The sequence below is a fragment of the Thamnophis elegans genome, chromosome Z (assembly GCF_009769535.1).
Source record: "Thamnophis elegans isolate rThaEle1 chromosome Z, rThaEle1.pri, whole genome shotgun sequence".
NCBI classification, from domain to species: Eukaryota; Metazoa; Chordata; class Lepidosauria; order Squamata; family Colubridae; genus Thamnophis; species Thamnophis elegans.
In genome coordinates this window covers 87,386,700-87,401,770 of record NC_045558.1, presented here as the reverse complement: position 1 = coordinate 87,401,770, position 15,071 = coordinate 87,386,700, and the positions used below count along the sequence as shown (strand labels likewise).

At 37.9% G+C, this 15,071-nt stretch overlaps 1 protein-coding gene across 1 annotated transcript; it reads left to right on the top strand.

Moving 5' to 3' along the window:
* Positions 1 to 2,660: 2,660 nt before the first annotated feature.
* Positions 2,661 to 14,191, top strand: RAMP2 (receptor activity modifying protein 2). The gene is made up of 4 exons (XM_032237714.1): positions 2,661 to 2,868; positions 4,764 to 4,862; positions 7,615 to 7,717; positions 11,823 to 14,191. Exons 1-4 carry the CDS (start codon positions 2,793 to 2,795, stop codon positions 12,076 to 12,078), a joined length of 534 nt encoding a protein of 177 aa, XP_032093605.1. The 5' UTR covers positions 2,661 to 2,792; the 3' UTR covers positions 12,079 to 14,191.
* Positions 14,192 to 15,071: the final 880 nt, after the last annotated feature.

Genomic DNA, 15,071 nt, shown 5'->3' with positions numbered 1-15,071 from the left:
GAATCACAATTAAGTTGGTGTTAGAATTCTATGATTGATGGCTGGTTGACAAGGTCCAAATAGCAGCCATCTAAGAAAAGGATCACGAAAGTGGCAATGGGCCCTCTAATTAGGGGATAAGTCTGGGTCACAGATTTTATGGTTTAGCCAGACCTGCAAACGAGTTAGATACATTATTTTATCAGGCTACTCTTGAACCAGCTACAACATGACTTGGATTAATTCTGATATCCACTTAAGGGTGGAGGAATACCCAGAGGGGTGGAGATGTTGTTCAAATTATTGGAATGTTATCTTGACATGCAGCCTTGTTGTATCAAAATGGGAAGATCATGTGTTTTATTGGAATTAACAATCAACAGCTGGGCTAAAGGTATCCAGGATTTGGGGTGAAAAAAAATCATTAAAAAAGTCAGAAGAGAGCCAAAAAATTCTCATTGGTTCTTGACCAAACTATCAACTTATAAAGACTGTTTATTCTCCCAATATAAAATAAAACATTGCAAATCATGGGAGGCGAAGCCCAACATATTTGGGAAGAACTGTGATGAAATAGATGAATTATGTATATAAATGTTAATTCAAAGGAAATTGTTAATTAATTAGTCATTGTTCTATATGTGATAATGCAAATGAATACATGAACACTCAAAACAAGTGTTCTTAAATCAAGGTTTACTTGGCTATTTCTAGAAGTATGATTTAAAAAAAAATCATGTTAGTGACTCTGACGCATGTACGCATGCACGCGCATGCACACACACATTGATTTCCAAGTATCTATTTAAATGAGTTCTGTCAAAAAATATAAGGAAAATCCTCTGTCAAGATAATACTAGGGAATTATTTCTATGTGGCACAGATTTTTCAAGGCTTTAGAAACCAATAGGATCTGGGAGCAGGTAAGTTCATATGTTAAAGCTGCTCCAGAGAAAAATACTGGGATAGCATATGCCAAGATATGTTACTTCAGTTACGAAAAACAGAAATAAGATTTCCATGATTTATAGCTATTTTTGCTCACCACTACCAACAATATTCATTAATTTGGCTATAGGCAGTTCTGCTTTTAAATGGCATAAGCAGGAATAAAATGTAATCAACTGGTGCTGTTTTCATGAGAAACGTGTTACTTGGAAATAAGGATCATTTTGTAGAAAAGGAAAAAGATTTTTTTTATAAATAAAACAAATGAAATGCAGCCTATGTGGGATAGACAGCATCATCACCAGATGGATTCTTAAATTGTAGCCCTTGGTAGAACTACATCTACACGGAGGAAAGAAAGCAGGGTACCCCAACGTTCTTTCTTCTGTGCTCAATATCTTCATAAATTATTTAGGCAAGGGGATCGAAGGGGACCTCATTAAATTTGCAGATGACACAAAGCTGGTGGGAGGATAACCTACACTTTAGGAGATAAGCTCAAGATCCAAAAGAATCTTTATAGACTGGTCCCTATTCAACAAGATGCAATTTAGTGGTAAGAAAACGAAGGTCTTACATTTAAGCACCTCTGTCATCACTACTGCTCCACTTCTGCTGGGACTGTTGCCATGGAGCCATAGTTGGGACCACTGTTTTATAGACAGCCACTTAAATATGAGCCAGAAATGTGTTGTATCTGCCAAAAAAGTCAATACACCTTAAACTGCATAAGCAAAAGGATAACATCAAGATAATGTGAAGTGTTCATATTGCTTTATACTGCACTGGTAAAACCATACTTGGAACACTGCATCCAGTTTTGATTACCATGATACAAAAAAGATGTTGGGATGTTTTGCTGTTCTGAAATTATTTATTTTATTGATTAAATGATTATGCCCCACACAAGTAGACTCTGGGGCTGAAATTGTTCAGTAAGTCATTATACTAGTGAGCATTTTCATCATATTGTTATGTATTTATGGTAAAATACCCAAATGGCTATCATAGGATAATATCTTTCCCTCTCTCTCCACCAGTTGTATATATATGGCCCATATATATACTATATGTATGTATGCATGCATGTATGTATATGTGTATATATGTATGTGTGTTTGTATATGTATGTATGTATGTATGTATGTATGTATGTATGTATGTAGAGAGAGAGAGAGAGAGAGAGAGGGAGGGAGGGAGGGAGGGAGGGAGAGAGAGAAGGGGAGGGAAGAAGAGAAAGACCTCTTTTTCACACCCACATCCTGGCCAGGATTTAGTCCTTTTTCTTGCTCTTAATGTTTAAGACTGAAGCATATTTTTGCAGTTTTTCTTTGTGGCATCTTTTAATTCTTAAAACTAATACATAAGTTAGTTGAGCAGTGCAGATGTTAACACTGCCTTAGGGCTGTCTGTCCTGGGTCTGGTTTTGCACAGGGAGAGAGACAGTGTCTGCTTCCAACAGCTTGATGTTCCCTGCTCTTCCCTCTGCCCTGACTGCCCATTTGGAGCTTTCTCTTGGATTTCACAACCAAGTTGACTGAGTGAAGAAAAAATTGCCAAGTTGAGGCACCCTGGGCCTTGTAAAGCTGCAGGGCGGCGAACGGCACTCTGTTGCTGGCAGGCAGGCTGACCTGAGATGGCCGTCCCGGGGTTACAGAGGTTCTGGTAATTCTGAATGGGTGGGGAACTGGGAAAGAGAAGTTAGTCTTACTGAAGCAAAGCCCCCGGGAGCAGGGCTTGCTCCTGAATCTCATTTTTCACATGTCTCCTGCACTCTCACTACTAGCCCCGTAAGAGGAAAGGAGGTGCTTCCTGTTATTCTGATTCAAATCTCAAGCTGGTCACAGGATAGAAGCAGACTGCCTATGCTTCAGAGTGGCAGGCTGTACAAGATGGATGGCCATGCTCTGCTCTTGAGATTGCTTTTGCTGGTTTCCACAGGTAAGCGGTTCTCCAGGTTGGGTAAGATATGGCACAGGGTACTTGGGGCGGGGCGGCACTGGAGAGCTCATAGTAGCTTTGGTCTCTGGACTGGCAAGTACAATGAGGGTCCTCACCCAGACAGTTCATCTCGGACAGGTTGGAAGGACATTTTAGGGAATGCTGAGGGGATGGTTAGACTTTGGAATCCAATGCTTAGAGCTTTCTGTGATCCTGCTTCTTACTTGAACATATCGTAGGTCTAGCCATGCCGTCTGCTCTCTGCATGTGCCCCACCCAATTTATTTTCTTATTCGTCCATTATTTTTCCTGATCCCATATCATCAGGATTTTTTTCTGTCTCAAAGAACCAATGAGGGTTATTTTACAGATATAAAATCCTGAGAATTGAGATGCCCTCTTGTCCCGCCCTTCAGTTTTGCTTATACTCCTCCATCCCTCCACAAGAAGAATGCCAGCCTTTGACAGACCAAGTTTCTCTATATCCAAGCTGTATTAAGCCTTTGGCAGAATTTGTGAAGCCACTTGCATTCTGACCCTGGCTGAACTGGGGATGAATCAGAATGTCTTGTGAAATACTTGTGGCTCTTTTTCTTCTTCTTTTCTTTTTGTTTGCAATGATTTCAGAGAAGAAATGAAAGACATAAGTACCTTGCTTTAGCGTAGCTTTTCATGTATGGAGACCTACATGGAGGGCTACATTAGTTTCCTATTAAAAATGCTTTGACACTGTGGAGGAGTTGTACTTTCCTACCATACATGTGTGAAGGAGTAAAGGACCTCTGTTGCTGGCCAGATCCATTTATTCTCCTAATGCTTCTTAGAGATCAACTTATCGGATCAAAACTACAGTTTGTCAAAAATAGAGATCAGATGTATTTTGCTTATAGAACTGATATGTTCAGGATGGCACAAAGAAGTAGTCCAAATGATACACTTCACAGTTTCAAATCTGACAACTGCTACCCATTACTGTGGGGAGAATGCAAAAAGCAAATAAATACTTTTTATAGAGTTATGCAGAACCTCTTAACACAATATCTTGCTTTTCATTATAGCAATTCCTCAAACTCAGAGAAGTTTTATATGTCTCAGTGGGGCAAAAATCAGTGGGTTAAGTAATATGGAGCAAAGCAAACTATTTTGACCCACTGACGAAGTTCACAAACAAAGAGTCATGTACATCGTTATTAGGACCATATGTCCAAAATCATAACAAATAAGTCCAATGTTTTAAAATATATGTTAAGGACAATGTGGTCAGAGGCTTAAAAAAAGAATGGAAAAGGACATATAACACATAGAATGCTGGTTACACATTATTTGGGGGGGTGAGAACACCCCCCCTAATTTTTGAAAATCTACTTGGTATAATGTAATTTATTTGATTCTGCATCTCCTCTACTTTACTATATGACTTCAACAATGCATGCTTCAAAGAATTAGTATTAAATGTGCTTTTTGACCATTTTCCTTTCTCAAATTTTTGTGGCCTTATCTTGATTAATTAAGAATTCAGTCTTGGAAAACTGGACATAATTATGTCTATGTTAGGCTCTTTGTAATGAAGATATTGACTGAGGATTTGGAGTTAAAATCATATGATGACATCCAATAGCACAAGGCAAATTGAGGTAAAGGCTATCTCAGGTAGAGGAGATAGAGGATTGTTATGGTTAATTTTTTCTCTGGGATGGGATTCTGCTCCCCATTGTTATCCCAACTCAAAATTCCAAACTTGTTTGTGAGTTTGCACTATCTTGAACTTTTAATAGGATTTTCTGCCCCTCCCCCCCCAATGGCTTTAATTTGGACTTCTCCTTAATTCTAAATTTCTAAGTTAGATTTTTTCCTGAGGTTATTTTTACATTGTCTCCTTTTTCTCTCAATTGTAGTGGCTATTACACTTCATGCTTTTTCTGGGACAACAGTATCTCCCCAAAATGCTACCTTCTCTTTCAAAAGTCTAAATCTTACAATGCAGGAAATTAAAGGTAAGCTACAAATGAAATGGGGTAAAGAATTTGGTAAAGATTTTCTTATAGTGTTAGAATCCAGGTTTATCCCACGACATAGAATGGAGGGGAAAAATGAATCTTATTTGTATAGCTTTGCTTATTTTAGATAGCAGAGGGATGAACTAAGAAATCTGCACCTATAAAATGTGGCAATGGGCACTGATCTGAAAAACGTTTTGAAAGATTCAGAAGGATAAAACTTTAAATAGCTGTTAATCATGACAAGTTATTTATCATGACCGGTTGCTTCTTTCGTACAAGATCAGAAGCAACATGTCAGTCTGTCATATTCTATACGGGGGTTTTCTTGTGTTTGGAAAAACAGGATGCTTGGCTAAGATAAAGGTAAACGTTCCCCTCGCACATATGTGCTAGTCGTTCCCAACTCTAGTGGGTGGTGCTCATCTCCATTTCAAAGCTGAAGAGCCAGCGCTGTCAGAAGATGTCTCTGTGGTTATGTAGCTGGCATGACTAAATGCCGAAGGCGCATGGAATGCTGTCACATTCCCATCAAAGGTGGTCCCTATTTTTCTACTTGCATTTTTCCATGCTTCCGAACTGCTAAGTTGGCAGAAGCTGGGACAAGTAACGGGAGCTCACTCCATTATGCGGTGCTAGGGATTTGAACTGTCGAACTGCCGACCTTTCTGATTGACAAGTTCAGTGTCTTAGTCATTGAGTCATCTTGTCCCTGATGCTGGGCTAGATAGGCCTTTAATTGAATGCATATGGGACCCTTCTGATAAACTGTCAATTTTGATGGTAATTCAGCTAATATCTTGGCATCCTAATGATAAAACAAAAATTATTTTCAAAGAAACCATGGGTTTACCCATGTAGCTTAATTTGTGCTGATTTGCTTCTTCCTTCTTTCATGTCCAGAAGCTGATAGGGTGGTACACTGAACCTTATTTCAGTGTTGGTAATATTTTATATTCTACCTGGAGAGAAGCACATTAATTTAGAAAGCATATGACAGTGAATAGCTTATGCAGTTCTAGCCCATAATAGAAATAATGAGCAGGGTGGCTCAAGAGAAATGATCTGATCCTGCCAGAGTTGCTTTCAACACCTACCACCTGTGATAGTGCTCACATTGTACCTAATGAGGGAAATATTTACATAATACACTGGGAACTGGAAAATTGGCAAATGTCTTCACATATAGTTTCTTTTTAAAAAGTACTTTTAATTATTTGAGACGATTTGCCTCCCAACAATGGGCATGTTTTTTTCTAAGAACCTACATGAACTTGAAACTGATAGAGATTCCCTAAGATACAAACAAAATGTCTTTGAATTTTGAGGTTATACTTTTATGCTTGAAATATTTGTTGTTATTGTGAAATACTCTCAAAATGAAGGAATGAGAAAATATTGAAGATTGCCATCCTCAGAGGCAATGCAGCTCCACTCCTTGTACATGTATCTTGACGTTAATCACACATACATAAAAGAAACAGCTTGTGTCACAATAGTGCAATGATGGGGTTGGGGCAGAGGTGGTATTCAGCTGGTTCTGACCAGTTCTGGAGAACTGGTAGAGGAAATTTTGAATAGTTTGGAGAACCGGTAAATACCACCTCTGACTGGCCCCACCCCCATCTATTCTCTGCCTCCTGAGTCCCAGCTGATCGGGAAGGAATGGGGATTTTGCAGTAACCTTCCCCTGGAGTAGGAAGGGAATGGAGTTTTTACAGTATCCTTCCCACAAAGCTATACCCACAAAGCCATACCACACCCATAAAGCCACGCTAACAGAGCAGGTAGTAAAAAAAAATTAAATCCCACCAGTGAATTTGGGGGGCTGGGATGCTGTTCTCAGAAAAAGTTACTTGGAAACCGGCAACAAAATAAAGGGGAAAATCGGATATAGTGGGACCTCGGGTCCCAAACAGTTCAGACCATAAACAACAATCAGTTAAATGTTTCACTCAGGTCACGAACTCACCCTCGGGTGCCAAATAAAGACAGCCACGGCAATTTCCCCAGCCACGGCAATTTCCGCTTCCGTGCCATTTTTTGTGTGTGCATGCACAGTCTTGCTTCTGGTCATGACCAAAACAGGTGCTGGAACGGATTATGGTTGGCACTTGAGGTCCCACTGTACTAGATTTCTCCCAATTGCAGAGTTTTTCTTCAACATAGTGTTCCTATGATCCCTTGAATGCCAGCTCCCAAACCATAGTTATTTTTTCAAGAGTTCTTTCTATCAAGGGGATTCTATCATCATCCTTTTCCTTCTTTACCACAATTATTACAATCATCCAACTTATTCAGTCTGGAATAATTAATTGTCCTTGGTGAAGTCCAGTTGCAACTCCATTCCTCTCCTTTTTGATGATCTGGGGAAAATCTGTAGTTTTTATACGTTTATTAACCAAGATTATTTTGACAGCTTGAGTTAAATTTGAAAAAAAAGATATGCACAGTTAGTTTGCTTCCAACTACTTTGCAGAAATGTTTTGCTGTCTGATGAAATAAAATAATAGTCTTCAGTGTTTGTAAAGACACGTTTAAAATGGGATTAAGTAATCCTTGTTGCCTGAGTCAGATTAGAAGGGGAACTGGTGACAGTTTGTTAATTTTGATGGGGAATAAATCAAAATTTCTACTAAACACCTTTCTCCATTCCTCAGAGACTTCTAGCAGTAGATGACCCAGGTAGATTTATTTCTATCTCACACCTCAGGGTAATTTCTTATGTTTTATTTCTTTTCCATTCTAGATTTGGTATACAATTACCGTATCAGAGAGTGTTGGGATTTGTTTACTGGGCAGATGGCCAATATCAGCAAAATATATTGGTGTGATTGGAAGACTATTCTCAGGTATTGCAGAGTTTCACCTTTTACTGACCATGAATGAGGAAGAAGGTTGTATGATTTTACCATAATAAAGTTTAATATTTGTATCAGAATAAAATGAAGATACTTTCTTAAATTATACTGTATAGATAGTCCTCATTTGATGACAGCCTCCATTAGCAGCCGTTCCCATTTGTTACAGTGATGATAATGTAACTTTATGACCAGTCATTTATGACCTTTACAGGTCAAAGGAAAGCTGAAATAACATCATAAGCACAGTCACTGGCAACCATTTCACTTAACGGCCAAATTTCCAATCCTAATTATAATCATGAATCATGGACTACTTGTTATGTATTACATTTTCTTATTTCAAATATTTATACACAACTACCTGAATACCCGTCTCTGCTATGAAACTATGTGATTGGGCTTGATGAATCGACACTTACAGTTTGAAAATTAATGAGTAGTTACGATCAGCCTCTCCTATTCATCTTCTCTCCCTCAGGATTGCCACACAGAGGCCTCTCCTCTCCTATACCCTTCTCTCCTTCAGCCTTGCCCCACAGAAAAATCTCCTATCCTATTCCCTTCTCTCTCTCAGGTTTGTCCTACAGAAGCCTATCCTATCCTATGCTATCCTACCCTATTTCCTTCTTTCCCTCAGCCTCGCCCCATAGAAGCCCCGCCTATCCTATCCATTTCTCTCCCTCAGGCTTGCCCCAAAGAAGCCTTTCCTATCCTATCCCCCTTCTCTCTCAGGCTTGCCCCACAGAATCCTCCCCTATCCTATCCCCTTCTCTCCCTCAGCCTTTCCCCACAGAAACCTCTCCTATCTTATCTCCTTCTCTGCCTCAGGTTCCTCTCCAAACTCCTAGCCAGCAGGCCAGATGAGTCACGTGCTGGCCACACCCAAGCAGCAGTTTGAACAGAAATCGTTTCAGGTGGGGAGAGGGGAGTAGAACTCCTTAACATCAGAGTGTATTAATAACAATAATAATATAACAAATACTAATGATCTGATGATTTATTTCGAAAAATCCATTCTAAGTGAGCACCTAGAAGGCAAGAGGAACATACTTGCCACATTTCAAATTTGTAAGCTTTAATGTTCTGGAGATTTCATGATTCAGCATGAGTGGTTTTCACATATATATATATTATTTATTTATCAGCACAAATAAAACACAAATATAACAAAGGCAACAGTAAAAATATTGGGTTTCTGTCGTGATGGACTCTTGTGACGAGCCGATTGACAGATGATGGAAGCAGTTAGCTTCCTCCCATAATTGGGGCTTACCAGGGGTTGTGACACTAAATATATACCTTCTTCCTTGGCTTCAGCTGATAAGGAGGAGACCTGTGGCATAATGGCTAAGACATTTGCCTAAGATGCAATACAGCACAGGTTTGAATCCCAGTAAGGGTATGGCTAGCTGATGAGAGCTAAATAGCTTGAATTAAATCTATACTAGTCTCCCTTTATTTATTTATCAGCACAAATAAAACACACACACACACACACACACACACACACATATTTGTAAGCAAGTCATTTCAGAATTAATTGGTGGGATTCAGGCTAAATTAATCATAATTAGGTTAACTGAAATTAGTGTGATTAGGTAGCATGCAATAATGAAATGTGAGGATGACCTTGGAAGATCATCCAGGAAAGAAGTGCTGCTTAGGGAACCATCAGATAAAAGGCAGATGGCCCCACAGCTGAGCAACAGACAGAGAAGGAATAATAGAAAAGATCTGCCTTACCTAATCCAGCAGTAAAAAAAAAAAAAGCAGTGGGAAATATGTACTTTCAGACTTGGAAGATTGTGTTAATGTAGTCTTATAATAAAGTAGAATTAGTTCATCTATTCATGTTTCCTGTCTGGTCTACATGGGAAGCTGACACCTGTTCTGTCCACTTTTTTGTCCTGGTCTCACAGATGTTTTTGGCTGTCTCTGTTTAAATCAAAATGAATGGTAAAAAGGAATTTTTCTAAGAATAAGCTAAGCCTATCCACATTTTTGGGGGGGGGGGGTACAAGCTTAGTTATATCAAAATAACCGAACTGAATGTAAACACATTCAAAAATATTCTGTTATAATACTTGTTAGAATAAAAATAGTACTAATATAGGAATTTTTAATGGGTTGTGTTATGTTTGTATCTTTTCACCTTTTGCTGAAGAAAAGATGAAATGTTGGATTCTAAAATAACCTTAATGGCAATTGAAGTACCTACTGTAGCGTAGTTTTACTATCTGACTTAAGGGACTGATGTTCACTGCAATATTTTATGGCTTACGTTTAATAGTTTACTGCTATTTCTTTCCTTGGGATGCTCCCCCTTGCTTGGGTTGATTTCTCTAGGCCAAAAGAACTAACAATGTTTTCATTATTTTGAAAATTATAATCTTAAAAAATAATAGGGTTTTACAATATGGAGCAAGTAGTAACTATAGGTCATGTCAAACAAAATAATAACTATATTTTCTGGCCAATAGATATATGGAGGCAAAAAAGGAAATTGCAAGCTGAAATTCTGAATTGTGATATTGAAATCTGAATATTTTAGAAATAAATTCACAAAACTCACAAAAAACTGTCCCGACTCATATTAATAACATAAACAAGGTCCCTTCTATTAAATAATGTCACTTTGTTGGACCTGGGATCATGCATTCTCTGTGGCAGCAGCTGCCCTATGAAATAGCACACTGTTGTGCAGCGGCCCGTGGAACTGGTGGCAGAGTTGAACAGTGAGGAGGTTGGGGAGAAACATGGGCCAGTCCTGGAGACTGGGGGAGGCTTGGGCGAGGGCTCTGCATCAGAGAGAGGGGCCAGGGCCATCTGGGAGTTATGTCCTGCCTCCGGAGCCTCCGGCGTTGGACATCAGCAAGGCAGAGGAACAGGCTCCCCCTGTTCCCAGTGCACGCATGTGCAGAGTTGCCAGAAGACAAGAACAGTTAAAACAAAAGGGACAACTTGGGAGTAAGGCTTGGAGGTGATTGGCCCCTCCCATAGGACATAAAAGCAAGGCTTGTGCTGGTTTAATTCTGAAGCTCTGTTTTGACTCTTTGCTCCGTGTGGCCTTGCCAAGCTAATTGCCAGTTAGATCTTTGGCAACATTTCAAGGAAGATAAAGGTGGGTGCTTATCAGCCTTATCCTGAAAGACTTTGGCAGAGCACTGTCGGACTCATTATGGGCTGTGAATGAACATAATTCACAGCCTTTGAAATAAAAAGAGGATTTTTGGGATTAAGCATGTGCTTTTTACTGTGTCAGGAAGCTTAGGTCAGAACACACCCCTCTGGAGATTTGGATGGCCCTAACCTTGTTAGATTTTTGTAAGGATTGAAGACCTGGCTACTTTCCCAGGCATTTGCTGGCTAATGCTGTCTGATTTACAGAGCAGAGGGCAAGAGGAAGAACTGCTACCAAGGCAATATTCAGATAAAAGACCAAGTCTGGGCCAAGAAAATAACTTGAGAAATTGTCTCAGATGAGCCTCTCCCTAGTTCATGCATGGATAAAGGGAGGGAGAGACAAGTACATTCAAAAAGATCCTGTTATTATACCTGCTAGAATAAAAATAGCACTAATTTGGGTGTTTTAATGGGTTGTGCTGTGTTTGACTTTTAACATAGTTGTCACTTATTGTTTTTAACTGTATGTTTCCCAGAATCACTTTTGTAAGAGAGGAGGCTATATAAATTATTTAAACAAATATATATATTTAAAATATTCTCAAAATACTGTACACTATGGAGCCATACATTTTTAATTATAAGATATTTGACCACATTAGATGGGAAAAAATATGAAAATGAAAATTAATATTATCGAAAGTCCCAATGCATTTTGAGGGAATACTAAGACTATTCCTCCCTCATTTCCCACATATTTGATTGGTATGTTTTCTTGTTTTTTTACATTAAATAAGAAAACATGTATAGGCATGGGCTCTGCATGCCTGTATATGTTCAATTATTTCTCATTCTCATTCAGAGTAGGTCTGAATGGGCCAACTATTTTTTTCCTGACTATCTTTCTTACACTACTAATTCTGTTCATACTTTCTTATTTTGTTTCCTTGATTCTTGGTTATCTTTATAGGCCATACAGTCACCTGACAGACTGCCTGGAAAATGAAGCTGATAAACTGCTGATAAACTACCCCAATTCCATGGCTGAGGAATACATCATCATCAGCCATCATGAATACTTCCTCAATTGCACCCTGCAGAATCAACCTCTCAAAGATCCTCCTGAAAATATTTTGCTGGCTCTCATCATAACCCCCATCTGCCTTATTCCTTTCTTGGTTGCTCTTGTTGTGTTGAAGAGCAAAGATGGTGAGATGCATATGTGAGTCCTAAATTTTATGAGGTAGTGTGATAGGGTCTCCATGGCCTAAGCAGCACAATTGCAACACTCAATTCTTGAGAATTATGAAATTCACCCTACCCAGTCTAATAATATTATCTAGCATGAGCCATTGCACTGGAGACTATTGATTGAAGTGCTGAATGAGGGCACGTTGTACTAAAAGAAGGGTAATAGAAAGAGCAAAGCCATACTCCATCACCAAGGCAAATGCTGATGTATGTATGCTTCAGTTATAACCTGATTTAACATTACTGCCTATCTTATTCTGAATGAATTATGAGAACTATAGACAAATTGGGCTACTGGAAATTCTTAGTGAGAATTTCCTAGACTCTTTACAGAATTGCTTTTTGTGAGACACCAAAGCAGTGAAAGATTTTAGGGTGGATAGAGATAAGTCAAATATATTGTATGTGAATGTTTTTTTGTTAGAAAGAAAATGGTAAGTTCTTATGTGCCCTTCTTTTTACAAACTGATATTTTTGTCTTTCCACCCAAACTCTCATCCATGCTTATAATTGTCAGATGGTTATGCTGTATAAAATAGTGTTTTTCCATGTAGGCAAATTGTTAGGATAATGTCCCTTGTCTTTCTCCCTATTAAGATTATGGCAAGCTCTGGCTATCCCAAATGTGGACTTCTTTTTGTAAGTAATCTGAATTAACGAGATGAAATGGCATCTGCCCTCAATGCCTTCTTTTCAGTTACAAGTTTCACTCTACTCACTTCAACCTAAACATTTGCTCAATATGCAGGATATGTCCAAGATCTCCAAGGAATTACATAAAGCTGCATTTCTCTCCTTCAGCAAGATGGAATAGAAAAAATACAGAAAATATCTGTAAATGGATCAAGAAAATGAACTGAAAGTTGGTTTAAGTTTAGCAAAAGGAATTATGAGGGACATACATGACAAAAGATAATTAAATAGTGAACAGTTAGTAGAAATTACAACCTAGAAGAGTTCAACATAGTCACATTTTGGCCATTGTGTGATACTCTTGTAACTATTTTTAAAATGCAATGCAATTACATTTTCCTATACTAGTAGCATAGTACTATTGAGACAAATTAGAGCTATTGGCTCTTTCACAATTAACTTCCTCCTTGCATCCTCTTACTTTTTTCTCTCCAACATTTTAGTAGCAACATTGATTTTAACAAACCCCATTAACATAATATTATTGCTTGACTATGGCACTCTAACTTAATCTCTAGAAGCTATATATTGATATTTCATAAAAGCAATTTCCCTTCCGTTATGTGTACTGCAAAGGAAGACATTTAGATAAATTCAAAAACTATGTTCAATATTTTTTGGGAATTGAAGAATAAAACTTCTATGGTTCTTCAGTATCTATTATCTTTCACCTTGATAATCTCTGTAATCACTCCTTTTTTGAGAATTTCTCAAGTTGAAATATCCTGGCCCCCACATGAGTGACATACAGAAATTACTGAAGAAGAACAACAGATACAACACATCAGCAAATGGATAAACTGGGCAGTTTTACTAGACATTCTTCATTTATCATAATTGTTTTCCTGGGACACATGTATTTGTCTTCATTCATGTTTTCTTAGAAGTGAACATTTGATTATTCTTTTTCTGTAGCTTTTTTCTTTCTGTATGATAAATAAATGAAAACTGAAAGGAAATTAGCAATTAAAATAGAACCTCAATGCCAGAAAATGTTTCCTTGTCATGATACAGATATCCTATAACCGAAATTGCAGAAAAAACATTGATGTTCAGTAGTTTGATTTAAGTATAAGTATAATCTTTATTGTCATTGGACTTAAATACAATTGGTTAAATACAATGAAATTTGCTAATAAGTATCCTTTCTGGGTAATGCCTTTCATAGGGAATAATTTCTCTTTTTGTGCTTCAAATGGCAATAAAGATTATGGTATTCTGTTAAAGTCTCTTTGTCCTAAACACTGCTTTCTTATTTTTATTTTATTATGAGAATGTATTCACTTTAGTTTTGTTCTCTTTCATTTTGTATACCATCTCAAATATCTGAAGGACAGTGCAGTGATTTATTAATGTTTCAGATAAAATAAACATAGGACATACTAAGGAGAGCTACTTCTTGAATTTAATTTCTACTAATGTTTTAATTAAAAAGAAAAGCAAAATTTTCAGGCCACCCATCTCACAAAAGTGATTCTAAGCACTGTACAATGTTTAAAATCCAACAATTAAACCAATAATCTACACATGACACCCTAGATAAACGATACTTTCCAATCATATCAATAAAAGGGCTTGTCCTGTCTCCTCTTCCAATGCCTTGGAGAAAGGTCAATTTTGTTAGGAATATCTAGATTTCTGGGATAAGCTTTTTGAACAGGACACAAATCATGTCTTCTCCCTTAGAAGCATGCCCTCTCTGCTAGATCTGGCGGGTTCAGCAGAAACAACAAGAGAAAGGTAATCTTGTAAATATGCAGCTCACAGTAGCAATGTTACATGGATTAGCCTGAGATGTCAAAAACTGCCCGTGTAGAAACTAACATGTGCATGAAATTATGATTGAAAGCAACCGGTAACTACTATAGTACATATATTTCAGTATATGTGTCATATAATTTGTATGCACATACTGTATTTCAGTATCTGTATCTGTATAATTTCTGTATCTTGTACCAATCTAGAGGATAAATGCCAAATCTGTATCATTTGCAACTGTTAGCGAGGTTCCACATAAAGCACATTGCACTTATTACAGGGCATAACTGAGATACTGATAATGTTTGAGTAAATCAAGTGGGTCAAATAGCTACCAAGACAGATTCAAATGTTGTTCTTTGTATAGCTATACTGTGTAGCCAATGATTGTTGAGGTCACGAGATAATGAGAAAGTTAACCTATTTTTCCAGGGAAAGTAGGATCCCATCCAGAATAGGTTAAACCCCAATTACCAATTCTATTTTCTATACCTATACCAATTACCTGTTGCATTTT

Bases quoted from the DNA above. Each gene is read 5' to 3' on its own strand.
- RAMP2 (XM_032237714.1), top strand. From the start codon at position 2,793: ATGCTTCAGAGTGGCAGGCTGTACAAGATGGATGGCCATGCTCTGCTC. The intron at 2,869-4,763 runs GTAAGCGGTTCT...TCTCAATTGTAG, and splicing joins GCTTTTGCTGGTTTCCACAG to TGGCTATTACACTTCATGCT. The intron at 4,863-7,614 runs GTAAGCTACAAA...TTTCCATTCTAG, and splicing joins TACAATGCAGGAAATTAAAG to ATTTGGTATACAATTACCGT.